This window comes from Temnothorax curvispinosus, unplaced genomic scaffold (genome assembly GCF_003070985.1).
Source record: "Temnothorax curvispinosus isolate PA1 unplaced genomic scaffold, ASM307098v1 QBEX01006547.1, whole genome shotgun sequence".
Taxonomy (NCBI): domain Eukaryota; kingdom Metazoa; phylum Arthropoda; class Insecta; order Hymenoptera; family Formicidae; genus Temnothorax; species Temnothorax curvispinosus.
This window is the reverse complement of record NW_020216327.1, coordinates 2,546-25,257: the sequence shown is the minus strand read 5'-3', so window position 1 is coordinate 25,257 and position 22,712 is coordinate 2,546. Positions and strand designations below refer to the sequence as shown.

The 22,712-nt window shown below is 42.3% G+C and overlaps 2 protein-coding genes across 2 annotated transcripts; one reads left to right on the top strand and one right to left on the bottom strand.

The window, feature by feature from the left end:
• Nucleotides 1-13,426: 13,426 nt before the first annotated feature.
• LOC112455958 (multiple coagulation factor deficiency protein 2 homolog) lies at nucleotides 13,427-17,742 on the top strand. Its single transcript, XM_025018186.1, has 5 exons — nucleotides 13,427-13,584; nucleotides 16,267-16,429; nucleotides 16,661-16,747; nucleotides 16,835-16,968; nucleotides 17,067-17,742. Exons 2-5 carry the CDS (start codon nucleotides 16,275-16,277, stop codon nucleotides 17,198-17,200), a joined length of 510 nt encoding a protein of 169 aa, XP_024873954.1. The 5' UTR covers nucleotides 13,427-13,584; nucleotides 16,267-16,274; the 3' UTR covers nucleotides 17,201-17,742.
• Nucleotides 17,681-20,784, bottom strand: LOC112455957 (ribosomal oxygenase 1-like). The gene is made up of 7 exons (XM_025018185.1): nucleotides 20,687-20,784; nucleotides 20,040-20,216; nucleotides 19,402-19,957; nucleotides 19,043-19,320; nucleotides 18,240-18,966; nucleotides 17,973-18,156; nucleotides 17,681-17,887 (listed from the first exon to the last, which is right to left on the bottom strand). The coding sequence occupies exons 2-7, from the start codon at nucleotides 20,209-20,211 to the stop codon at nucleotides 17,825-17,827; spliced, it is 1,980 nt and encodes a 659-aa protein (XP_024873953.1). The 5' UTR covers nucleotides 20,212-20,216; nucleotides 20,687-20,784; the 3' UTR covers nucleotides 17,681-17,824.
• Between the last annotated feature and the right edge of the window lie 1,928 nt (nucleotides 20,785-22,712).

Here is a 22,712-nt window from a genome sequence, read left to right as displayed (position 1 = left end):
TAATTAAAACTTTAGAACTAATGCGACGAGTTGAAAGTCAAAACTTGCGAAGAAAAACAATAAAAGGAGAAAAATTGTGTGTGTGTGTGTGTATTTAAGTTTATCAATATTTTTTTGAAATTTGATAAAAACGTTAGGGAGCACTTTACATAAAATTTTTTCGTCACGAAAGCTATGTTGTCTTTTTCCATTTGCGTTAAAAATCTTTTTCTCGATATCTCGAATAAAAGGATTACAAGTTGAAAATCGAATATTGACAAAATTTGATCAGCTTTTATAATAGAATACAGATCGTCTTAAAAACTTGTAAAAATTAAAATAACCGAAAAATTTAAATCAGCTATTACGAAAAACAGTTTAACGTTCACACGAGGAATAAAAAATTAATTGTTTAATAGCAAATAAAATAAATGCAAGCATTATGATTAAAAAATGTTAAGATAAAACATTAATGTTCGTTTCTTTTTTCACGGTCTATTCGCGTATTCTTCGTAATTGCCGAAATGCGTGGACTTGTTGCAAACATTGTGTGGCAAACAAAAGAGAGCGTCAATAAACACAGTGGAGGAAGTGAACCGCGAGCCATGGGAACGGGCGGGAACGAGGCCGTTAAAGCGAATTATTGCGCCAACAATGATAGAAACCTCAAAGGGGCCTTGGTCCGGTCTTGAATTGGCCCGCTTTGCCTGAGTTTTAAGCGCTGTCGAGAAAATTACGGCCTTCAAAAGTGTCGACACGCGCCGTGGGCGTTCTGTTTTGGAGGAATTGAAAGAGGCGGAATTGCCAAGCTACCGGCGCGAAACTCTCCCCTTTGTAGCGACGCCCGACAAAGGCCGCGACTTCGAATTTCGTTGGCGTTGCACACTTCGCCCGGATCCGCGTCATCGCCATCCTCGTTCCGCGAAATCACACAGAGACATCTCGCAGCTAGCGAGAACGAGGCGAAATTCGCGCAGGAAGGTGCATTCTTAAGCAGGATATTTCGCTTAAGAAAGTGCGCGGAAACGCTCGGAATTTCGCGGCACGATTATGGGGAAATTCGCGTGAAATTTCGAAACCAAAACAATGCCCCACTTCAAGAAGATCTCCGCCGCGCGAAGCGTGGGCGTGTTTTGGGTTACGCAACCTAATAATTGGCCTATTCAGATCGAGTGCAATATTTTGACGTGGTTTCGCCGGTGACACGTGCGGCCGACAAATTGGCAAGCACGTGTCGGCCGACTTGTGTGTAAGGGAGACTTTTGTCCGATTTAAACGTTACCCCGTATCTGTCACGTGTAAAGCGGTCGTAGGTGCGATCGGTTGATTGCCGGGTCTCCTCTTTTTTTCCAGAGGTGCATGATTTTGCTTAATCGCTTCGGAAGAGCTTCTTTACCGCGTTTCTGCACAGCCGGCGCGAAGTTTAGCGAAACGCGAATAATTTTAATAAATACGTTCGTAGGAAGAATTATCTTGGTTCGACGGACCTCGGTGTCAAATTCCCGAATTATACAGAGTGCCGTTGAATATCCTTTTTACTTAGAAACGTTAAAATTAATTTGCAATCAGTATTACTAAAGTGAAAAATTGATAAAAAAGTGTATTTTATATAAATTTCTACTAACAATACAATTAACTTGGAGCGCCAAATTTTGTTATCTACTTATGTTAGAACAAGCGCCACTTTTCGCATTGGCAGTTAAAAAAACGAATATATTCCAAATACATTTCCTACGTGCACATATGTACCTATATTGTAATATAAGTCTTATTTACAGAAATAATTCAACATCGGTATCGGGCGACGTTTCGCGACATCGCGATCCTCATTAATGTGAATTTAATCGATCTTCATTACTGTTGATTTCAGGCGGTCCTGTTCCGTGTCGGTCCTTTGTAGGGAACGATAAGGGGGGCCCCGGATTCCACGGAGAGCTTTCCATCATCAAGCACTTCTCGTCTCGGATGTAGAATCAGTTTTGAGAGAGAGAGAGAGAGAGAGAGAGAGAGAGAGAGAACGCGGGACCCGCGATGGCGCGGCTAGCAAAGGGAATAAACGATGCCAAGAAATATCGGCAAAAATTACGACGCTTAAAAAACAGCAGAGGAGAGAGAGTTCCTTTCTCGGCTACTTCGTCCTTCCCGTCGTCGTCCTCCTCGTCCGAGCCGAGAGATGATCAAGGGGCCGACCTCCTATTCGATCTCTCGATCCTCGATGTGCACCCCCGACCTACCCCGCTATCCTTCTCCGGACGTTCGCGCGTCCGTTCTTCTCTCGTCGTTTTCGTGCCCTCCTCCTTACTTGCTCTCCCGCTCTTTCTCTCTCGCTCCCACTATCTGTCTCGCTATCTATCTCGCACATACATACACGCACAGACATACACATTATTTCTCTCCCTCTCCATCGGCGTCTTCTTCTTTTTTCCTCCCTCGCGTGTTTTGCCAAGAGCCCTCACGGGCGGAAGCGTCACGTACTGCTCTGAAACAAAAACGTAGCGACGTCAAATGCGATTACGAGAGCTGCGAGAGCAGCTCCAGAACGCGGATGCTGCGCTAGGTTAGGTGGAGAACGGCGGTGAAGGTGGGCGAGGGCAAGAGGGACGAAACGGGGGGTGAGCGGGATGACGAGGAGAGGAGGAGACGAGGCGAGGGGGACGTTCGTGTCAGGGATGAGGACGGCTTCGGGGTTGGGAGGGAGACGAGACGATGAGAGGGTCGCGGGCGGCTGAGCGAGAGGGATGGCAGGGGCACGGGGGAGCGCGGACGCTTATCAGGGGGATGGAGAATTGTTGGGGGGCGGGGGAGGGAGGGGGGAGGACGAGAGAGAGCCGGGGTTGGGCGAGATTCTGCGAGGGCTCAGAGCGATGGCTCGGGTGAAACGTGCACGTGTGTATGTGTATGTCCGCACACATATACGCACGTGCTGCGCGTACGCGTATACGTACGCCGCGTGCACGCGCGTATCACACATCGTGCGACCGCGGTGTGGTGTGTGGGTCGTGCGTGGGTGTGCGTGCGTACGTGCGTGCGAGAAAGTTTAGCGCGCGCGTCCGGATGCGTGCACGCGCGCGAAAAATCGATCCCTCGCCGTTCGACGCGCGTGCAAATCGTGGACGCACCAGCTACGAACCGGTAACTCCGGAGATACGTGCGCCGGTTAATTACTATTATCGCGAATTTTGCCGGGGTATTATAGTTAAGCAATTTCCACCTCCCCCCGCCCTCTCCCTCTCCTACCCCTCTTCTATGTTTCTGCCTTTTTTTTTTACCTCGTCCCTCTCGCCGCGTTACTGGAAAGTACGTTGATTAATTAGGCGCCTCTCTTATTAACCGTTAATACGTTTGCTAATCCGCTCATCACCGATTTCTGTCGGAACGCACGGCCGTCGAAAAAACAATCAAATTGCTACAACAATATTTTTCTATCCTAGTTTCCTATATGTTGTAATATAATAATTATCATATGTTAGCATATTTATCATTACATTAATGGGCCATCTTTATAAATTTTTTACACAGCAGCGAGCGTATTGAATAATCGATTTAAAAAACTAGCTGAAATTTACATCAAATTAATACCTTTTTATTATAACATTTTTACATTATTTTTAGAAATTAATATTAATAACGAAACAATAAATGCAATACATCTCCAACAGAATTATTTCATGAACTATTAGAATAGATTAAGCGGATGCAGCACACAAGATCGATCGATTTACTTAGAAACTCGTAAACGCTTTAACATGTCGCGTTTGCGCTCGCATCTCTTTTGCATCGCGATTAACGGCGTCGACGACGCGACGGTACAAATTTTCTGGGGCATTTTAATTCGACGACGTTCTCGTGTGTTTCTTTCGACCGGACAGAACAACGGGAAAAACGCGTTCTCTCCATTCACGGAGTAACTTATTTTTCAGGATGACACCCGTTAGAATTAACGTTTCAACGTTGGCGACCGGGGCTGACGATGGTCGCCAAGCCTCCATTAAAAAGTTGTTAAACGCAGCCTGACGGCGCCCCGCGGCAAATTGGAACCCCATCATAAGTCTTCCTTGTATATAATGTACATGGCTGTTAGAGCAAGCCATCTACAAGATAGTGAGATCGAAGTAATTAAGTATTCGATGGAGATATTTTGATCAGGCTGAGTAGACCGGCCGATGGATGTGTGTGCGTGAGAGAAAATGAGAATTTCTCCCTCTCGGCTGGAAAAATATATTGAAACAGCACCGTTTAATGAAAATTCATGACGTTTAATCGGCGCCGTATCGACATTCCCGACGGGCTTTTAATTTTTTTCTTACGTGTATGACCGCGATTTTTTAATAAAAATATCACACAAATTGAAAAATATCCTATAATATTTCTCGGATTGTAACTTTAAGATTATTGTAGATCTTAATATAATTTCATGTCCGCAAAATAGATATTATGAATTTATATACAATTCTTATTTTTTATATATAATTATAATTATATATAATATTAAATATACATGCCATTATATAAATAATTTTTAATCATTTTAAATTTTATAAAGATGGTGGAGCTTAATGACAAAAAACTAATAATAACTTAAGAACAGCTCTCAAATGACTGTCAACTTTCGCATTTGGCAATTAACATCGCCGATTATTTTCGATGAAATGACGACAGAAGCATCCGCGTCGCGAGTTTCCGTGTCACGAAGGCCCAATAAATTTGTTTGACATTTTCCGTTCATTCCTCGCTCCGCGCCACTTCTTTTCCGGGAGAGAAAAAGCTCCTCGAACAAGTTCAACGTTTTCTACGTAACGCTGACTGGAAACTCTTGGCCAGGCCAACGGAGAGGTTCAAAATAAGAGAAAAGCACCGCGTAAAAAGCATCGAAGTGGTACGGCGGCGAACGGTGAGGGAGGGGATGGTTTAAAAGTACATGGGATGGAAAAGGTGTGTAAAGGACGTATAGGTAATACTGTAAAATGTAAAGCTGTGCACGCGCGCCAAAATCTACTTCTCGCCTAATGGAAAAGTCACTTATTATAGCAAATAATGTACGTAAATTTTCCCGGTATTTCCCAAGTAATTGTCGCCGGATTTACGCGGCAAAGTACGTAAAATTGCGCGGGGAAATGCGATGAGACAGAAAACCGCGATGTACTCTCGTATACAATTAGCGCTCGTATCTTCAGTCTCTTCGAAAATCAGTCCAACGTTCGTCCGTTCCACGCTGCAATCTTAATTCGCATTTTACTTTCTTAACCCTTTCGTGAGATTCTTCGTGAAAAATCGGGCAGACGCGCGAAATACAAAAATAGAATTTAAATATATAATTAAATGATATTCGCCAAGCAAAAACATTCAATTCCTCTAGAAAGATATATTATGTGCAAATTATAATTACAGTTTGATAAAATGTTAAAAATATGCAAAACGTGTAAATATTTCCTTTATCATCTTCATCTAATCTTAATTCTAAGTTCAGTTTATGTTAAATAATTATTTTAACTCTCTCAGTTATTGATATTTGGTTCGACCAGCGGGATCGTCAACGAAAAACTAAACAGTAAAATATCATTATGCACTTCCTTAATAAAATATCATTATCCTTCCTTTGATGACTCGTTTACGTTGCTTTATCATCACGATAGCTCGCAGAAAAGGCCGACATATCTATCTTCCGTTATTGGGCAGCAATAACGGGAAACGGATATGCTCACCTCTTCCGCTATCGAGGAAAGGAAGTGCATAATGATACTTCTATCGTCCATGAGGATAATCGTTGTCGAAGATCACACTTAAGGCGGTCACTCGGGGAGGGGGGGGGAGGCAACACGTATATTACACGCACACGAAGACGTCATCATCGCACGAAGAAGGAAGAAGGGTCTAAAAACCGCGGCAAGTCGAAAAACCGCCATGCGGCATTTCCAATTCTTTTTGCCCCGGGTAGGCCCTGCACACGCGAGGCGCCGGGTCAGCTTTCAGGCTCTTAACGTGGTTAAGAAAATATTTTTAAAATAATTTTGCACTTAGGTCCCCCCTGCCGCCGCCGCCGCCGCGGCCGGACAGAGACGCAGCACGCGTAATGTGCCGCGAGAAAGAACGGGAGAGAGAGAACGGGTAAAAGAGCGCGGGAGGACGCTTTACAGCTTTACCCCATTCCCGCGTGTCTCGCCCCCTTACGTGTGTTTAACGGAAAAAAGGAAGTGAGTGAGTGTGTGTGAAAGAGAGAGAGAGAGAGAGAGAGAGAGAGAGAGAAAGGGAGAGAGGAGAGAGAAGAGAAGAGAGCGAGAGCGGGTGCGGAGTATAACGATATTTCTATCATTTAACACGCTGGGAATAATCCGGATGGAATTATGCGGCCCGTCACGTAGATTAATGCGAATGTTTGTGACCGATTGCGACACGTACAGCTAGGTGTTGTTTAATTAGCCACGAGTGTAGTTGAATCCATGGACCGGATTGATCGCACGAAAGTAGCGAGCGAGTGATTAATATGTAACGCGGCTCGAAATAATCAGATCTTTTTGGACGATTCCGCGAGTCGAACCAAATATCAACGATTGAAAAAGTTAAAATAATGCTTCGACGTAAAACTAAGCTTAAAGACAATGAGAGATTATATAAATCAAGAAGATATATTTAATGTGAAATGGATATTTAAATAAAAAGAGATATTTAATGAAAAAATTAAATCTTAAAGTATTACGTGAAATTAAATAAATAAATAAATATTTAATTCTATAATAATTACAATTTTTACTCAATTTAATTTTTCCATTTTCTCCGTGCGTCTTTCTTATTTAAAATTTTCTACTATCTCTTTGCGACTCGCATTCCTTCTTCGCATGAGCCTTCGTTTAGATGTTATTTCTCTTCTATTTTTTTTTCTCCTTCGTTTCTCCTCTCGATCGGTCGCGACTCGCGTACGGTCGATCGGGCTAACGAAGGCAGAGCAAGAATTGAGAAGGAAATCTTCGACCCTTTTTTTCATTTGATGCACGATTCCGAGCGGAAGAGAGAGAAAGGCAAGAAAGCGGAGAGCGCGAAAATCGCGGAGCACGAAAATCGGGGAGGAAATGCGGAAAATCGCCTTGGTCGTCTGCAATCACGCTGTCGGTGAGAGAAATTGCCACAGACTATAAGGGAACGCTCTCATCCTCTCTCTCTCTCTCTCTCTCTCTGCTCTCTCTCTTTCTCTTCTCTCCCTCTTCTCTCTCTGCATTTTCCTCGACGACGAGAAGACAGCCTGATTATCGCAAGGAACACGCGTATGAAGATGAATCGCGCGACGTATCTCATCGTTCGCTTTTCTCTGCGCGGCTCTCCCTGAAAATATTTCTACCTCTCCTGCAGCTGCATAAATATATCGAGCGCAATCAAACATTAACACTGCAGATTTCGCGACCCCGCGCTCCTCCTCGATAAGTTATCATCCGGTGTCGGCGCACCGAGCGCGGCCCGTTATCGATACCCGATGTACATCAACAGAACGTATTAACGAGCCCAATTAGCGCTCTGAGGACACAATTTGCGCGAACCCTCGAATCTGAAGCGAAGTTACAAGCGCGTCCCGCGATCCTCGTCGGAATGCAGGGTCGCGTGCACATCGGTAAATGACAAACCAATCTGACTCGTACGCTTTACAAATCCGGTTTACTGTTATAGATAGCTTTGCATCTGTAACAATAAGTTCACGTGATAAGTACGTGAAAAAAAAATTCAAGATGCTCGAACAGACGCTGTATACAAGATCCATTACTGTTTTGATTCAACCTGAAAATTGTTCGCCGAGTGTGATCGCGACACAACGTAGAAGAGATTAGCTCGACAGCGAGAGGTTGCTCGATTCTGAAAATACCCGCGCGTCGGAATGTCACGCGGAAAATAATCGCCGTTAATCGCGCCGGGCCGATGTGCACGCGGCCTTACGCGGACATGCGAGATCGAACGGAATGGGGCAATGGCGCGTGAAAAGCTCCAGATAACACAAGCGATATTTCGAGCGGCATATCGGCAAAGCTCAAAGAGTTAATCGTATGTCCGCGAGGCAGAGGACAGAACGGGGGTGGAAAAAAAAGCGCCGTGAGCCGGCCGCGCGTGTATTTTCGATAATTATTCGACAGTCGATTTGCGTGCGGATGGACTGCGCATTGCGGGGGGGGGGGGGGGGGGGGAGGGGGGGGGGGGGGGGGGGGGGCGAACCAAAGGGGGGGGGTCGAGAACGAGAGAGCGGACGAGAGAGAGCGGGGTGGTCGGGGGGAGACCGGAGAGAGAGTAGACGCGATTGTGGGGTCGCGGGGGTGGTTTCCGAGAGTCGCGTTCAACCATCCGGAAGCTATGAATATATTATTTGACGGGCAGTTTCGGTAGACTCCGATCGGATGGAGCATCGATCATGGCTGGCGCATCCCTTTGGGCCATTTTCATGCGTCAGAATGCGACACGCCTGTGATCGAGCGATTGCCGCGAAAATAAAAAAAAAACCGAGGGGAGCGTGGAGGGCAGAGGAGGGAAAAAGGGACGCGCACATGGACGCGCATGCGAGAGCGCGCGCAAAACAATGCCGGCCGCGCTAACCAGCGCGATATTTTTCTCGGGCGAAAAAAAAAAAAGAAATATTATCGTCGAATGGCGCGCGACGTTGAAAACAAATATTGAACGTCGAGCGACGGACCCCGATCCCAGTTCAACAGCAAGCAGAGGACGAGCGTGGCCTAGTAGACAGCGCACTGGTCTAATGAGCCAAAGGTCCCGGGTTCGATTCCCGGTAGAGCTAGAAAAATTATATTTGCTCGTTCTCCTCTCGGAAGGCAATGGCAAACCACCGAGAGTAGGTTATGCCAAGAGAAACTTCTCTAAAAAAATATAGCCGTTCGAAATCGGCGTTAAACTGCAGATCCTATATACAATATGTACAATCTACGTGTGCAACACATGTATATGCAATCGCTCAAGTCCACAAAAATACCGTTATTAAAATAAGAATCACCAAGGCGACCGAGAATCGCTTTTCTGCTGCCTTGGTGATTCTTATTTTAATAACGTTATTTTTGTGGACTTGAGCGATTGCATATACATGTGTTGCGCACGTAGATTATACATATTGTATATGGGACCTACAGTTTAACGCCGATTCCGAACGGCTATATTTTTTTTTAGAGAAGTTCTCTTGGCAAAACATACTCTCGGTGGTTTGGGTTCCTTCGGGAGGTAAGACAGTCAACAGGTAAGCCGGAGTGCGAAGCACGCAAATGCACGTCTGCGAAGGCCGATACGCGAAGATAATCGAAGAGCGACTTCACTACGACTTCGTACGCCCTACAACCCTCCTTCTGCTTCAGCTTTCTTCCTTTGTTTTCCTGTCACGACTAATTAGTCACGAATCAATTTTACAGATTTTTTTTAACGATTCTCAGTGATTGACATCTCGACGTTTCATGTCCCGCGCGCATCTTAAAGTTTGTCGAGCAATCGAAATCCAGGTATATGGAAAAACCCATAAATGATCCGCTGATTAAATGAACGCGCATTATATTCCGCTCGCGATTACTGGAAATATCTCATCAAAGGCTCCTTACATCTCTCCTAATTGAATAGTTTGAAACTGCAGTTGTTAGCCGAACTTAAACAAACTCGAGCAATGATAACCGGAATTTTCGCAAAGATAGATTGCCGCTCGGAGGAAGGATGAAGATAATGAGTAGTTAAAATTACAACGGAATCTCCGTTCGGCAGAATGTTCTGCTTTCTGCATTACACTAGAGCTCACATTTAAATATCGTGAAATATAGCGTTCCTACTTTGTAAGTAAAATGACGTACAAATTTCTGAAATAATCTTGATCAATCACGGAGATTATAGGCTTTTGCAAATCAATTTGTATCAAATAAATACAATCGCTAAATATTATTTAAAAATAATTGTATATAGAACTTAATAACTCTTTCATCCGACAAAATGTCGAGAATGACGTGAAGATTATCGTGGAAATTCTACCTCATGCTACTTTCCGATAATATATTACATCTATTATTACAAATGATAGTGGTAATAACGCGGGTAATAATAGAGGGTTTGTGTAGAAATCAATTTCCACGTAAATCCGAAGAGAGATAAATTTATTTAAGGTTATTTCATTACTTGAAATTTTATTAATCTCGATCTAACATTCCGGGAATCGCGCGATTAAAACGCATCCGTGGGCGGTAAGCCGTTTATGGAGAAATCGCGGTGGGTGGTCCTTTTCTTCGCAGTAATCGAGTAGAAAATTCAATCGCGATCTGACTTTCGCATGGCTAGTTTCGCTCATTGTTATTGATTCGATTTTCAAAAGATAGCCTCCGTGAGGAAGAAAGGAGTGTTTTCCAATCGATCTCCTTCTTCTCCCTCTGCGCCTCGTCGCAGCTGTCGACGTTAGTCTCAATCGGCTGCGCACCGATTTACCTGCAGTTTGTGTTGTCAATTCTCTCCTGAATGTCCATGTGTTCCCCGCGCGCGTCGTAACTAACGTCAAAGTTACAGGAATCCAAGTTCCCATAATTTTTTACCAACATTTCAACGCCAGATAACATTATCTACATAAGTTCACGCGGTATAAACCACATAAAACGTACAAGAGTAGTCTAGTAAAAAAAATTTCAATTTAACAACAATTATATTAAATATATCTCATATCGAAAATGCGAAACAACTCCAGTCGAATATCGCGCTAGGCCTATTAATTAACTGACATTCAACATGGAATTATTAATATGTAAAATAGATTTCTTCGTTGGTCGAGATGTGAAAGTGGTATCCAGAACGGTACCAGAATTAATCGCGATTACGATCGATTATAAGCGGGGGAGCACGGTGCGATTATATGCATACGGGGGAGCACGGTGACGCGAGATGCACCCCCGAAAAATTCGGGACCAGGGCGCGGGGGGGGGGGGGGGGGGAGCAAACGCGGGACTGGAAGATGCAGTCCGACGTAACCTTTGACGTCGGGTCGCGTTGCGTTATAGTCGGCGGGGCGCGCTTTGAAGTCGCGTGTATTTTAATGCAACGGCGAACTGTGCATATCGAGAGACTGATGCTGAATTAATCGCAGGGCACTCCGTGCGGGACGAGGGCGGGAGGGAGGGAGGGAGGAAAGGGGGACGGAACGGGGGGGAAAACCGGTGGTGAGGAGGGGAAGGAGGGGGAAGGAAAGCGCGGGGGGGGGGGGGGGGGGGACGAGACGGCCCCGCTTTTCTGGGGCACGTGCCCATGGGTATCGGTATTTCGGGGTGCGTTAATACCTCACTATCCAGACGGATAGAGAGAGAACAGAGCGAAACATCCACTCCTGCACATTGTTTGCGGCTTGGAATCAATAAAAGCATAGCTTTAGGCTACGATGGTCGCCATGGCAACCGGAGACCCATCCGTGCACTATCCCACTCGCCCTCTCTCTCTTTCTCTCTCTCTCGCTCTCTCCTCTATCCACGTCTCTCTGTCCTTCTCTTTCGCTGTCTCTCTCTCTCTCTCTTCCTCGTCCTTTTCCCTCTTCCCCGTCGTTCCTACGCCACCCCCGCGTCTCCCTCAGACCCCCCGCAGTTTATCTCCGTCCCTCTTCGATCCTCAAATACGCACACCCTCTGTTCTTCTCCCGCCTTCTCTCTTTTTGTCTCTCTCTTCGCTCTTTCTCCCTCGCGCTCTTTCGAACGTCGCATCTGCGTGATGTTCTCTTTCTTCTTTTTCCTTCGTTTCCCTCCTTTTCTTCGCTTTCTCCAACCCTCCATCGACTCTCCTCAAAAATTCTAGTTCGGTCAACTCAAATTTGTAGCCGCGACGAAGCACCCCTTAAACTCGCATCGCCTCGCGATTTCGTTATGATAACAGCGATTTGATGAAACGGATCTCTGATGGATCAATGCCTGATGTTTTCTTCATAACAAGCAAACTATGTAGAGATATACATTGATAGACGTCCACTTGCAGATATGTCGGTCAAAAATCGATTTCCTTTTTCGCGTTTCTATACGCAAGCCTCGTCGATCTCGTCGATTACAATAATAGCAAATAGAATCTTGATCTTTTATCGCATGAAATAATTTCGGGTTCGAAAAATTTAACAAATTTATTAACGAAATATAATGGCAGATCAACGGCAGAAATTCAGCGAAGCTGCATCACGATTTCTGGCGGTACAATCGCGATCCTGTTGTTATACCTTTCGCGTGAAACATGCGTTTCGTATGTACAGCGCATAAATAACGACGATATTAATAAATATTGTCATTATTTGTACCGTTATACACAAACGTAGATACACGCAGCGTTTTAATGTTCGAAAAATGTGTATTCACCGGATACCCCGCGCCGTACAGAAACAGTTGCGTAATAATGTATAACAAAAGGCCGAGTTTCCGCACGCGGAGCTTTCAGTTATTGCCGTGCGGAATGAAGGGGACCGAACCGCGAGTAATAGCAGAAATATCACCGCCGGTGTACTGCCGTGATTTCGTCTAAATTTGTGTAAATGTAATATTACAGCTCTGCGTAAGTAGTTATTGGCTATATATCCACACGTGAAAGGGGCGCGAAAAAATCTCTCGGAGAATTCCCTAATTTCCAGACATTCTCGTTCATATTTCCAGGCAAAATTAAAGCACTTTTGCATGCAAATTGAGGACAGATTTAGTCACTGCGTGGATTTCGTCGCGCTTACAATCATGCGGAAAAGAAAATGAAGGGTCACTCAAAGTGTCAAATAATAGATTTGAAAAAAATGGAAAAATTTCTATAGAATGGTATCTCATTTAGCATACAAATTTTGCTCCCTTTTTCAAGAAATAGAACCAGATATAAAGGTCGCACCGTGCGTATGAGAGCTTTTATGTGTTTATGTGAATAAAAAATATATCTAAAATATATTTTAAAAATATATAATTAAATATATATATTTTCTCTAGATAGAATATATTTTTAAAATAGAAAATATATCTAGAATACATTTTAATTGATTTAACTCTCTCGCAAAGACGTTGAAAATAAATATATGCTGAACAAGGCAGGGTCTAACTGTTAATTTGACCGACCTCCGATCGTTCTTTTTCTCGCAAGATAAAGGCAAGATCGCCGAGGGGATGATTTCGACAGAAATTCCCTGAGTTCCGGTAAAATTCCCTGATAATTCCCCGATTCCTCTCTATACACGGGGAAAATTCCCGAAGAATTTCAGGCTCCCCGGGTCCTTCCTGGACGGTGGACGCCCGGCGCGGCGTGAGCCGCGCGGAGTAATCCGCGCGCTTATTCCGCGCGGCAAAAGAAGCGAGATGATCGGATTAGCCGACTTTTCGCAGGGATTTGGACGAAAACCAAACGAGAGGAGCCCGCTCAAAGAGAGCGCGGCCGTGCGTTCGGAGCAACTCGTCCAGCACGCAAACTCCGCCTGGAAAAACGTCGATAAGCGTCGCGCGCGCTTCACGCCGATCAAGTCGAGGATTCTCGTGGAATCGCGCAGGGGATCAAGAGAGAGGGAGAGAGAGAGAAAGAACGGAAGGTGGATCGAGCAGTCGATCTTCGCGGGCGGGGTCGGATCCATCGCCGGCCGGGTCGATCGACGCACCGCCGCGAGACGTCCAAGACAAGGTAAAGGGTAAAATGTAAAATGCCAGGCCGTTCGTCACCTGTGCCACGAGATTCCAAGGGTGAGAGAGGAGAGCTCAGGTTATAAGACCACCGACCTAGCGCTCCATCTATCCGGGGGGTGGCGACTACCCTCCGCGAAGGGTAGCCTCCAGCCTAGCGAGACGCGAGATACCCGCAGATAGTCATGACCAACGGATGCCCAACGGCTAGAGGATCGTTGCCGAGAAACGCGGAAACACGTCGGGTTTCGCGATGATTTTGCGTATTGCGGAGACATATGTCCGATCTCGCCCCGATACTGATAAACTAATCGCGGATATTAAATCTACACTTGGACAATGTCAAATACATGTCGCGAATAATAATATGCTTGACGTATTTTAAATCGTATCGTATATATCGCGATCACCCGAGAAGAATATACTGTCACAACTCAATTCACGATTTTCAGGAAAGAGGAAAAACAAATAATTCAATTTTTTTTAATTGTGAGATAATTAACGCAATATTTTGTTATAATGAAACTTATACTGTTTCTTGAAGAGGTCTAATATAGACTTGTGGCACTATTATAACACATAAGTAACATTTTTGGCGTACTTTTTATGAGCTTAACTCAAAATCGAAGTTTTTTTTTAAATTGTGACAGTATTCTTCTCGAGGTGCGATATGTACCTTACAGATAAAGATTCGTTATAATTCCAGTTTTTGTCAAGATAGTTAATTTATTTTTTTCAATATACCAGGAACTTGAATTGTATATATAATAGTAAAAGGTTTTATATTTTCATTACCAGTTCCTAAGATACAATGTTCAGAAAAAGTCATATTGGAAATTTTCATAGAAATAATAAACTTTAAACCTGTTTTTTCTAATTTATATTAATAATGGAGATATACGATTCTTTATCTCTAAGGTACAGATATATAAATGCAATGTATTCGAACAGATTTAACAATTTGATACATAAATAAATATAATGTACGAGTATTAATATGCAATTACGCGGCATATAATGACAATATTATATTTATGCGTGTTGTACAATGACATTTTAGCTTTATTAATAACATACTAATTTTATCGCTCCGAGCCTAAAGCCGAGTTGCATCAGCAGCGAAATAGCGATTTCCTCGTCTAGATTGTTTCTATCAAAGTTAATTCCCTCGGAAATTTGTGCGACGTGGGTATCGTTAAATCCCACAAGATATTAATGAAAGGCAGAAAATACCACTCTAAGATTAATGGAACGTCTTGGCCTACTTTAAGCTCTTCCGAAAACTATGCAGGTAGCAGGATGACATCTAAAGACGCCTTAATGACGTATTATTGACGTTAGAGACGTCATTAAAACGTTAATAATCTGTCATTTGACGTCACTCTGCTATACCTGGGTGGAAGGACAGATAAATAAAACAAATGTGCGAAAAAGACGTAAAAAATACCAAGTTCGCGTTATTGTCCCGTTAACACCTGTATACGCGAATACGTCAATCTCGCTCCATGACCGAGCGATCGGCATTAAATCTGTAAACTCACTCGTGTACTCGTTACGCACCGGGTAACGGGAGATCGTCGCCGATCCCGACGATCGGGGAGGAGAATCTCGAGTAGGCGCAGGTCCCCTGTAAGGCGACACAGGTACATATGGGCTCTCCCGTCGTGAATGGACCAAATGATATAAATTATTTATAGATTTCGACACCCCGAGAGAAAGAGAGAGAGAAATAGAGGCGGACGCGGGATTGGGGTGCGTCGAAGACCCCCCCGGGTCCGCTCGCGCATCGAAAACCCCCGGGGGACTCCCCCGCTCTCCCCTTAACATATGCATTCTCGCTTCGAGATCACCGTAAGCCTATATAAAATTGATTCCTAAGTACCCCGTATTCGTGTCGGCCTTGTGTGTCTTTTAACACCTACATACATCGGTACTTGTCCCCTTCGTTCCCGCTTTTTTTTCCAGACACAGAACAAGAATGATATTGCGAGTATTGCAATGACTAGCTTCAATAGTTGTCACAAATAAGTGTTTTATTAACGAGAAATAATATTTTAAATGTTATTCTGATGCGTAAAACGCGAGAGTGGAAATATCCCTTATCTTTTATTATTCGCCATTCTCGAATAAATGCTGAAATAAAAGAAATATCGCGAACCGAACCGTCTTAAGGGCGCGGAAATCTCGCTGAACGTACCACGTCGAGCACTTTCGAGCTTGGTCTTGTAACAAATCGGGATGGGCCCCGCGATCGTGCAGCTCGCCCCCCTGGGGTCCAATCTAAATCAATGGGCTTGTGGGTAATCGCATAATAATTACCGTGGACCCCCTCTACCGCCCATCTGTCGCTGGCCGACGGGGTGTTCGACCCTCGGAAGAAGCGGGCACTCTCCACACACGGCGACACACCCGATGAACATGTCCCAGCAGGTCCCATTGTCGATGGGCACCGTACGGAATGTCGCGGAGTGGAGACGCCCCCCGGCAGTCATCACCGCTCTTTCCGAATCGCACACACCCGATCGTGTACAAACCACCACGAAATGCAATTCTCTAACTAATATCTTACTTAAATTTGTTTGAAAGTTTATGAGACTCGTATCATGTCGTTAAGTTTCTCCAAAACGTTTATACTTAATGTAACGGAGGGTGAAATATCATCATCGACGACAATTTGTTTCAGATAGCGCAATGGGGACAATATTTTTAATCAGCTTTTACCTCGGCCTAGCGACCGGCCACTTTCGTGGACCCCATCATCCAAAGAGCAGCGTGTCCCATCATCATCACGCACCGCAGAACGACGTGAAATTGACGCAGGACGCCGAACTCCTTCACGATGCAACGTGAGAGATTTAAATTACACAATTAAGCAAACTAACTTATTCTCTAAATAAACTTGCTGCTTTATAGTAATTAATTCCTTTATACATTTATATGTATAGGTATATAAAATATTTTGACGTATCAATAATTTTAAAGATAATTGCTGATTACAGCGATATTCAAGTACCGAAATATATCCCCAATTTAATATTCGTGTAAATGTAATTCGTGATTTTATCTCATGACTTTAGACATCTGAAGGAAGATATGGGTTCCATGGCCGATCAACTGGATTTTTCGAAAATGACTGAACAAGAAATAGAGTTCCACTATTTTCAGTACGTTTGAGACATCAGAGATCGCCTCTCGTTTATACATGTTTATCAAACCGTTCACGTATCGCTAATATAATTTCGTAATTATAGGATTCACGATGTCGACAATAATACAAAGTTAGACGGATTAGAAATTCTTCACGCTCTTCAACACTCTTTGCACGAGAGCTCAGCATACTCTGACGAGGAAGATGCGATGCAATCGGATCAAGACTGGATCGTAGGTACGTCTAAATGAAATTCAACAGTTAGAAAAGACAAACATTACGCCGATTCTTTTTAAAATATGCGATAAAATGATCTAATTTCTATCTTGCCTTAGGGCTAATAGACAAAGTGTTGGAAGAGGATGATTTAAACAACGACGGATATTTGGAATATGTCGAGTATGTATTGGGAAGACAGAGGGATCATGTCACACAAGAAAAACGCAACAAGCTCAGAATCGGAACGTGAAGATTTTAGATTTGAACACGGACTTGAATCACAGATGGTGGTTTTTAATTATATGCCAATATCTTATGACGTAAAATTGAATTTAAAAGCGATGAAGAAATGATAAAAAAAAAAATAAAAGAAATCCTAGCGAAAAACTACTCAAAAAGTATTAACAAAAAATATTTGAACAGATAATGAAAAACAGAAAGTAAAAAACGGTTTACTATAAAATTGCAATCAAATAATACAAGTAATGATATGAATAAAGAATGTATATCGTATAACCTTTATGTCGTAAAATTTAAAAAGTTCCATCTCCTGAATATTATTCTATATAATTAAGAACCATCATATATACGCAAAGAGAATATAAAATGCAAAATATATTGCAAGAGCTAATACGAATTACAAAATAGGAATCAACTATCAATATTATACTACTGATATTCAGTATCTATTGTACACAATTTTCTATGTAATACACATAGCTATTATCCGTTTCGTGCGAATGCTGAATCAAAACTTTATTTTCGGAGCAAATAAATTACCTATGTAACATATATTGCAGACATTTGTATGAACAGCTTCGTATAGTTCTGGCTTTTGGCTTATTTATTCTTCTTAACAAAATTAATTTGTAGGTCAACACAGAGGCTCCTCCGTTAAGATTAAACCCTTTTCCCAGAGATCCTTCACTATTTGGATCTATAATATATTCAGTTACATTAGTCGCAAGATAACATCGTATACACATTTAATAAAATATCGTAAACAATATATGCTTTATTACCTTCTCTTCGTCATCTTCTATTGGCAGTTCCTTCACAGATATAAAATTAGGGTAGGTTATTATCATTTTCTTAATTCCGGGCACATATTTTTCGTCAACTTCCAAAAACTGCGGCTCATATTCGTGATATTCTTTCGAATTTTCGGTGGAATAATATATCCTATATGTATCTTCTTTTATTAACCTAATAATACAGTAATGCAGTTATTATCGTCCTATCTTGAACTCGCTTTTCAGAATAAATTAGAAATTAACTCTATAACTCACCTCATGCAATGCAATCTTAACAAACGTATCCTTGTCTCAGGCAGTATTTCCGCGCAGTTCTTGACGACCCCGTCGTTGGTCATAATCTCACCGTCTTCCGCCACTGTACACTTCCGTTCCTTCTTCATCAGAAAAGGAGGTAGAAAATCGTGGATGTGGTCTTTGGCCATCAAATCGGCCGCGTTATCAACATCAATATGTTCGAGCAGTAGACCAATCAAATTCTTAATATTGTTCTTAAAAACATCCTTTCGGTCATTCGTGTTACACCCAGTGCCGACGTATTTCAAATAATTCAGGGGCAGCCCCTGACGAAAACGGCTATCGTTTTCGGCAGCTCGCTGCAGAGCCTGTGGAAGCGCTTTCTCAAGCAAGTCGACCCAACTGTTTTTTTGATACACACTTAACGTGATGTGCAAGCTGTGAGTATCTTCGAGAGTCATTCCTTGGTGGATGGTTCCCCGCGGTAGATACAACAAATCCCCAGCTTTGACAATTGTGTCCAGTATAGGCTCTCCGATCTCCGACTGATCAAAGTTCTTAGAAGAGTACCTCGGTAAAAATTCGTTCTCATTAAGTGGCTTGTACAGCCTCCACCTCTTTTGACCCTCGATTTGGAATATAAATGCTTCTACGTCGTCGTAATGAGGCGCGAAACCTTGGCTATTAGGTGGTGTGAGATATAAATTGGCGCCAACGAAACAGCCGAAGAATTCTTGGAGGGTAGCTGCGAAATGAGTCATACAAATTAAAAAAGAATTATAAAAAAATTGTAAGAGTATAACTGCATTGTATTTTTTTACCATTCATCGCGTGTATCGCGGGTATAAATGTTTGAGGATTTAACATCCTTATGGAGCACTTATTCTGATAATAGTCCCAAACAACGCTCGGCAAAGCGCGACCGGGAGGGTTGTGAGTCTCTCTCACTCCATCAGAGTAGGATGTTATGTCAATATTTTTGGTGAATAAAATATGATTCTTTCTCAACACTTGGTCCAATAAAGGCGTCGATACAAGGTGCTTATAAAAATTAGGCATATCCCTTTTCACGTACAACGGAGTCTTTTCCCAATTTTTTCTGATTTAAATGAAAAAAAAAAAAAAAAAGAATCAACATTAATGCATAACAAAACGTATATAATTATCGATTTCAACTTACTTGAAGAAGGTTTCTATATTTATAGGCTGCAACAACCACTGGAATAAATGTCGACTGAATTCAATAGGATTGTGATCATCATCATCTTCTTCATTTATCTCATTGTTTAAAGAACTCGTACAATTTGTATCATTTAAATCGCTCTCACCGTTTCCCATTTCAACATCCTTTGTCAATATCTTGTTAATCTGAGTAGCTTCTCTTTTGACAGAATTCTTTCTACTTTTCTTTCTCCGTTCCTTTGTTGCTTTTAATTCATTAAGATTTTGATCATCGTCATATTTTTCATTTATTTCATTACTTGCATTACCTAAAGGACTTGTACAATTTGTATCACTTGAATCGTTGTCACTGTTTCCTATTTCAATATCCCTTGTCAATATCTTGTCAGTCTGAATAGGTTCTCTTTTGACAGAATTATTCTTTTTATTTTTCTTTTTCCGTTCCTTTATTGCTTTTAATTTCAATTTTCTATGCGTATTTCGAATGTTATTTATCTTGTTTGATTTTGCTTTATTGACATCATTCAATTTTCTTGTGGATTTTATCTTTTTATCTGCAACAGACAAGGAGTTACATTAAGTTATTAAACAATCTTTTTCAGCTGGCTTTGTCCTTCGCAAAAATATTCAAGGTACCTTTACGTTGCATCTGTTGGTTCGCGTTGTCCGTTTGTTTAACATCTTTCTGTTTTCTGCTCTTTTTATTGGAAACTTTCTGCAAGTTCCGTTTCTTTATCTTTCCGCTCACCAACTGTTCCGTGTTCTTACGTTTTCCTGCATATACCGAGAAGGCTGACACTGACTCCATATTACCTGATAATCGTGATAAATGTTAACACGAGCACAATTAGACTGATTTCGTATTTTTTAAATGTTAAGTTAGAACAGTCCAGCAAAGTTTATCAAAAATAAACCAGCAAAATGATTTCTTTTGCCCATCTTTCACCGGTCGGTGGTGGTTAAGATGCTTTCAACCCGTCTATTAGATTATACAACACATACATTTTTGTGACTATATTTAATGACTGCAATTTCTGAATAAAAATGAAATAACTTTATCAATTTCTTTTAATAAAATTAAATATCACTTTAATTGATCCACTCATTCTTTTCTCTTCCGGCAAAAGTGATATCCAGCCAGGGATAGGTTAGATCGTGGTATATATTACGTTGAGTTGTTAATGCAAAATGTTACGTGAGGAATCAATCGAGTAGATAAATTATCAGATCGCAAAACTTTTTAGTTTCTTTTAAGTTACGCTATGTCTCATTATTACACATACCTTTCTTTTAACACTGCGTCCACGTGAGCATGAAGATAACACACGCGGTAACGCCACCCATTGTGCAGGTGCAGATAAACTTCCGCACTATTTTCTTATCCCAAATAAGAGAAGGATCTTTCGCGCATGCGTCAGATCACGTCAGATGACGGCTGCATTCGGAGAGCGTGCTATTAGCGCTATTGTATCATTCTATCTTTATCGCTCATTAAATGTAAAACAAAAGGATAGAATAAGCAAATAGCGCTAATAGCGCGCTCCCCGAATGCAGCCGACGAAAGCGAATTTTTTACCGAGGTATAAAAAAATGGTATAAATAATATAATTTATATCTTTATTGGTCGAATAATACAACTTACATAGTTACAATTTAATAAATTGATTAATTCTCTGCGATTGTGCATAATATTATATATATATTTACAATTTTAAATTTCGTATTTTGTCCCAGCTGGTTGAAAAAAAATGTGTAAAGAAGTTGATCTGACACAAAAGCTATATTTTCATAAATTATTACTAATCTTTTTAATTTTCTTACCGTTCCGTAAAGTATATATGTATGTACATACACAGATTCTGTGACCCGGGCCCCGGGCGTCCGCGCCGGGCCGACAGTAGGGATCCTCCAGAGGATCCCTAGGCCGGTATTCATAGTCTTCAAGATCGTCTAAGTAATGTCTTAAGACGCTAATACGGCTCTGTGATTGGTTAATGACATCTTAAGATTGAACTTAAGACGGTCTTTATGAATACCGGCCCTAGTCTCCCCGAACGCACCCTAGAAGCGACGCGGTAACCAACGTGTGATTGGTTGGATCCAAAGATAAGAACCAATCACATTCTATTGCTACTTAGCCGGTCAGTGAGTGGTCGTGCTTGAGAAAGCGACATGTTGATTGGCTACCATGTCGCTTCTTGCCGTGCGGCAACCGGCAACCGTTTCCCGCCGTTTCCGTCATTCCGTGTCCTATCGTCCTGTGTGCAAGAACTATCATCGAGACGAGCTCCTTCCAGGCTCCTGTTAAACGTTGAACACAGCCATTGTAAGATAACACAGCCCATCGTATGTGTGTTGTGTATGGCCTGTTTTTTCTACCGTGTGAATAATACTCGCGCGAGTGTAGTACTATTTAACTTGTCTGTCTGGCTCTCTTTCCCTCCTCGCCGCCCATCCCCCGTGTACTACGATCTCCGAGGGTCCACCTGTTCGACGGCGGCGGTGCCCCGCGTGCCGCGTCGCGTTTACCCGATAGACTAAGTACGTGGACGATATCTCACGAGGGGATAAAGACGATAAGGGAGACCCTCGTCTTCGTAAGTTGTTGTAAGTTGTCATTGCCTGAAGAAATATTATTATCTTAGTCTTCTCGTTCGGACGAGGACGCGAGGTGAATAATTACATGTAGCACGTGAATTGCGTGTGTTTAGGCGTGATCGCTTAGCGACGAGGTCAATAGAAGATTCCTTGACCTCACTAGGCGATCACGCCTAAACACACGCAATTCACATGTTACATGTATGTATACATTCACCTGTTCTACCGCGTCCTCGTTCGAACGAGAAGACTCCGCGTCTGTCTCTTTTCCTACTACAATAATTTCTATTTAAAATGAAAAGGTAATAATACACGCATATGTGTGAAAATTATCGATAATAAAATATAATGAAAATTAATAGTCTTAAGTTAAGATCTTCATGATTTAATTGTGTTGTTTCGTATTATTGTAAACGATAATCATTCAACGTCAATTAACCCTAGAATCCATGTATCATTTTTTTGACCTTCTAATCCATGACTGGGGGCAATATCGACCCCACGCTTTATTTGATCGTAAAACCGGTCCTACAGAAATAAAGGACCTTTAAACCTACATGAATTTCTTCGTTCTTTAATAACGAAGAGAATGGTATACGGTAAATTTAATTTTACTCAAGTTTAGTTAGTGAAAAAAGCCATTTAAAGACCGAAAAATGCAGAAAATCAGCAAAAACCTCTTTTTTTAAAGTTTGCCTGGGGTCGAAATCG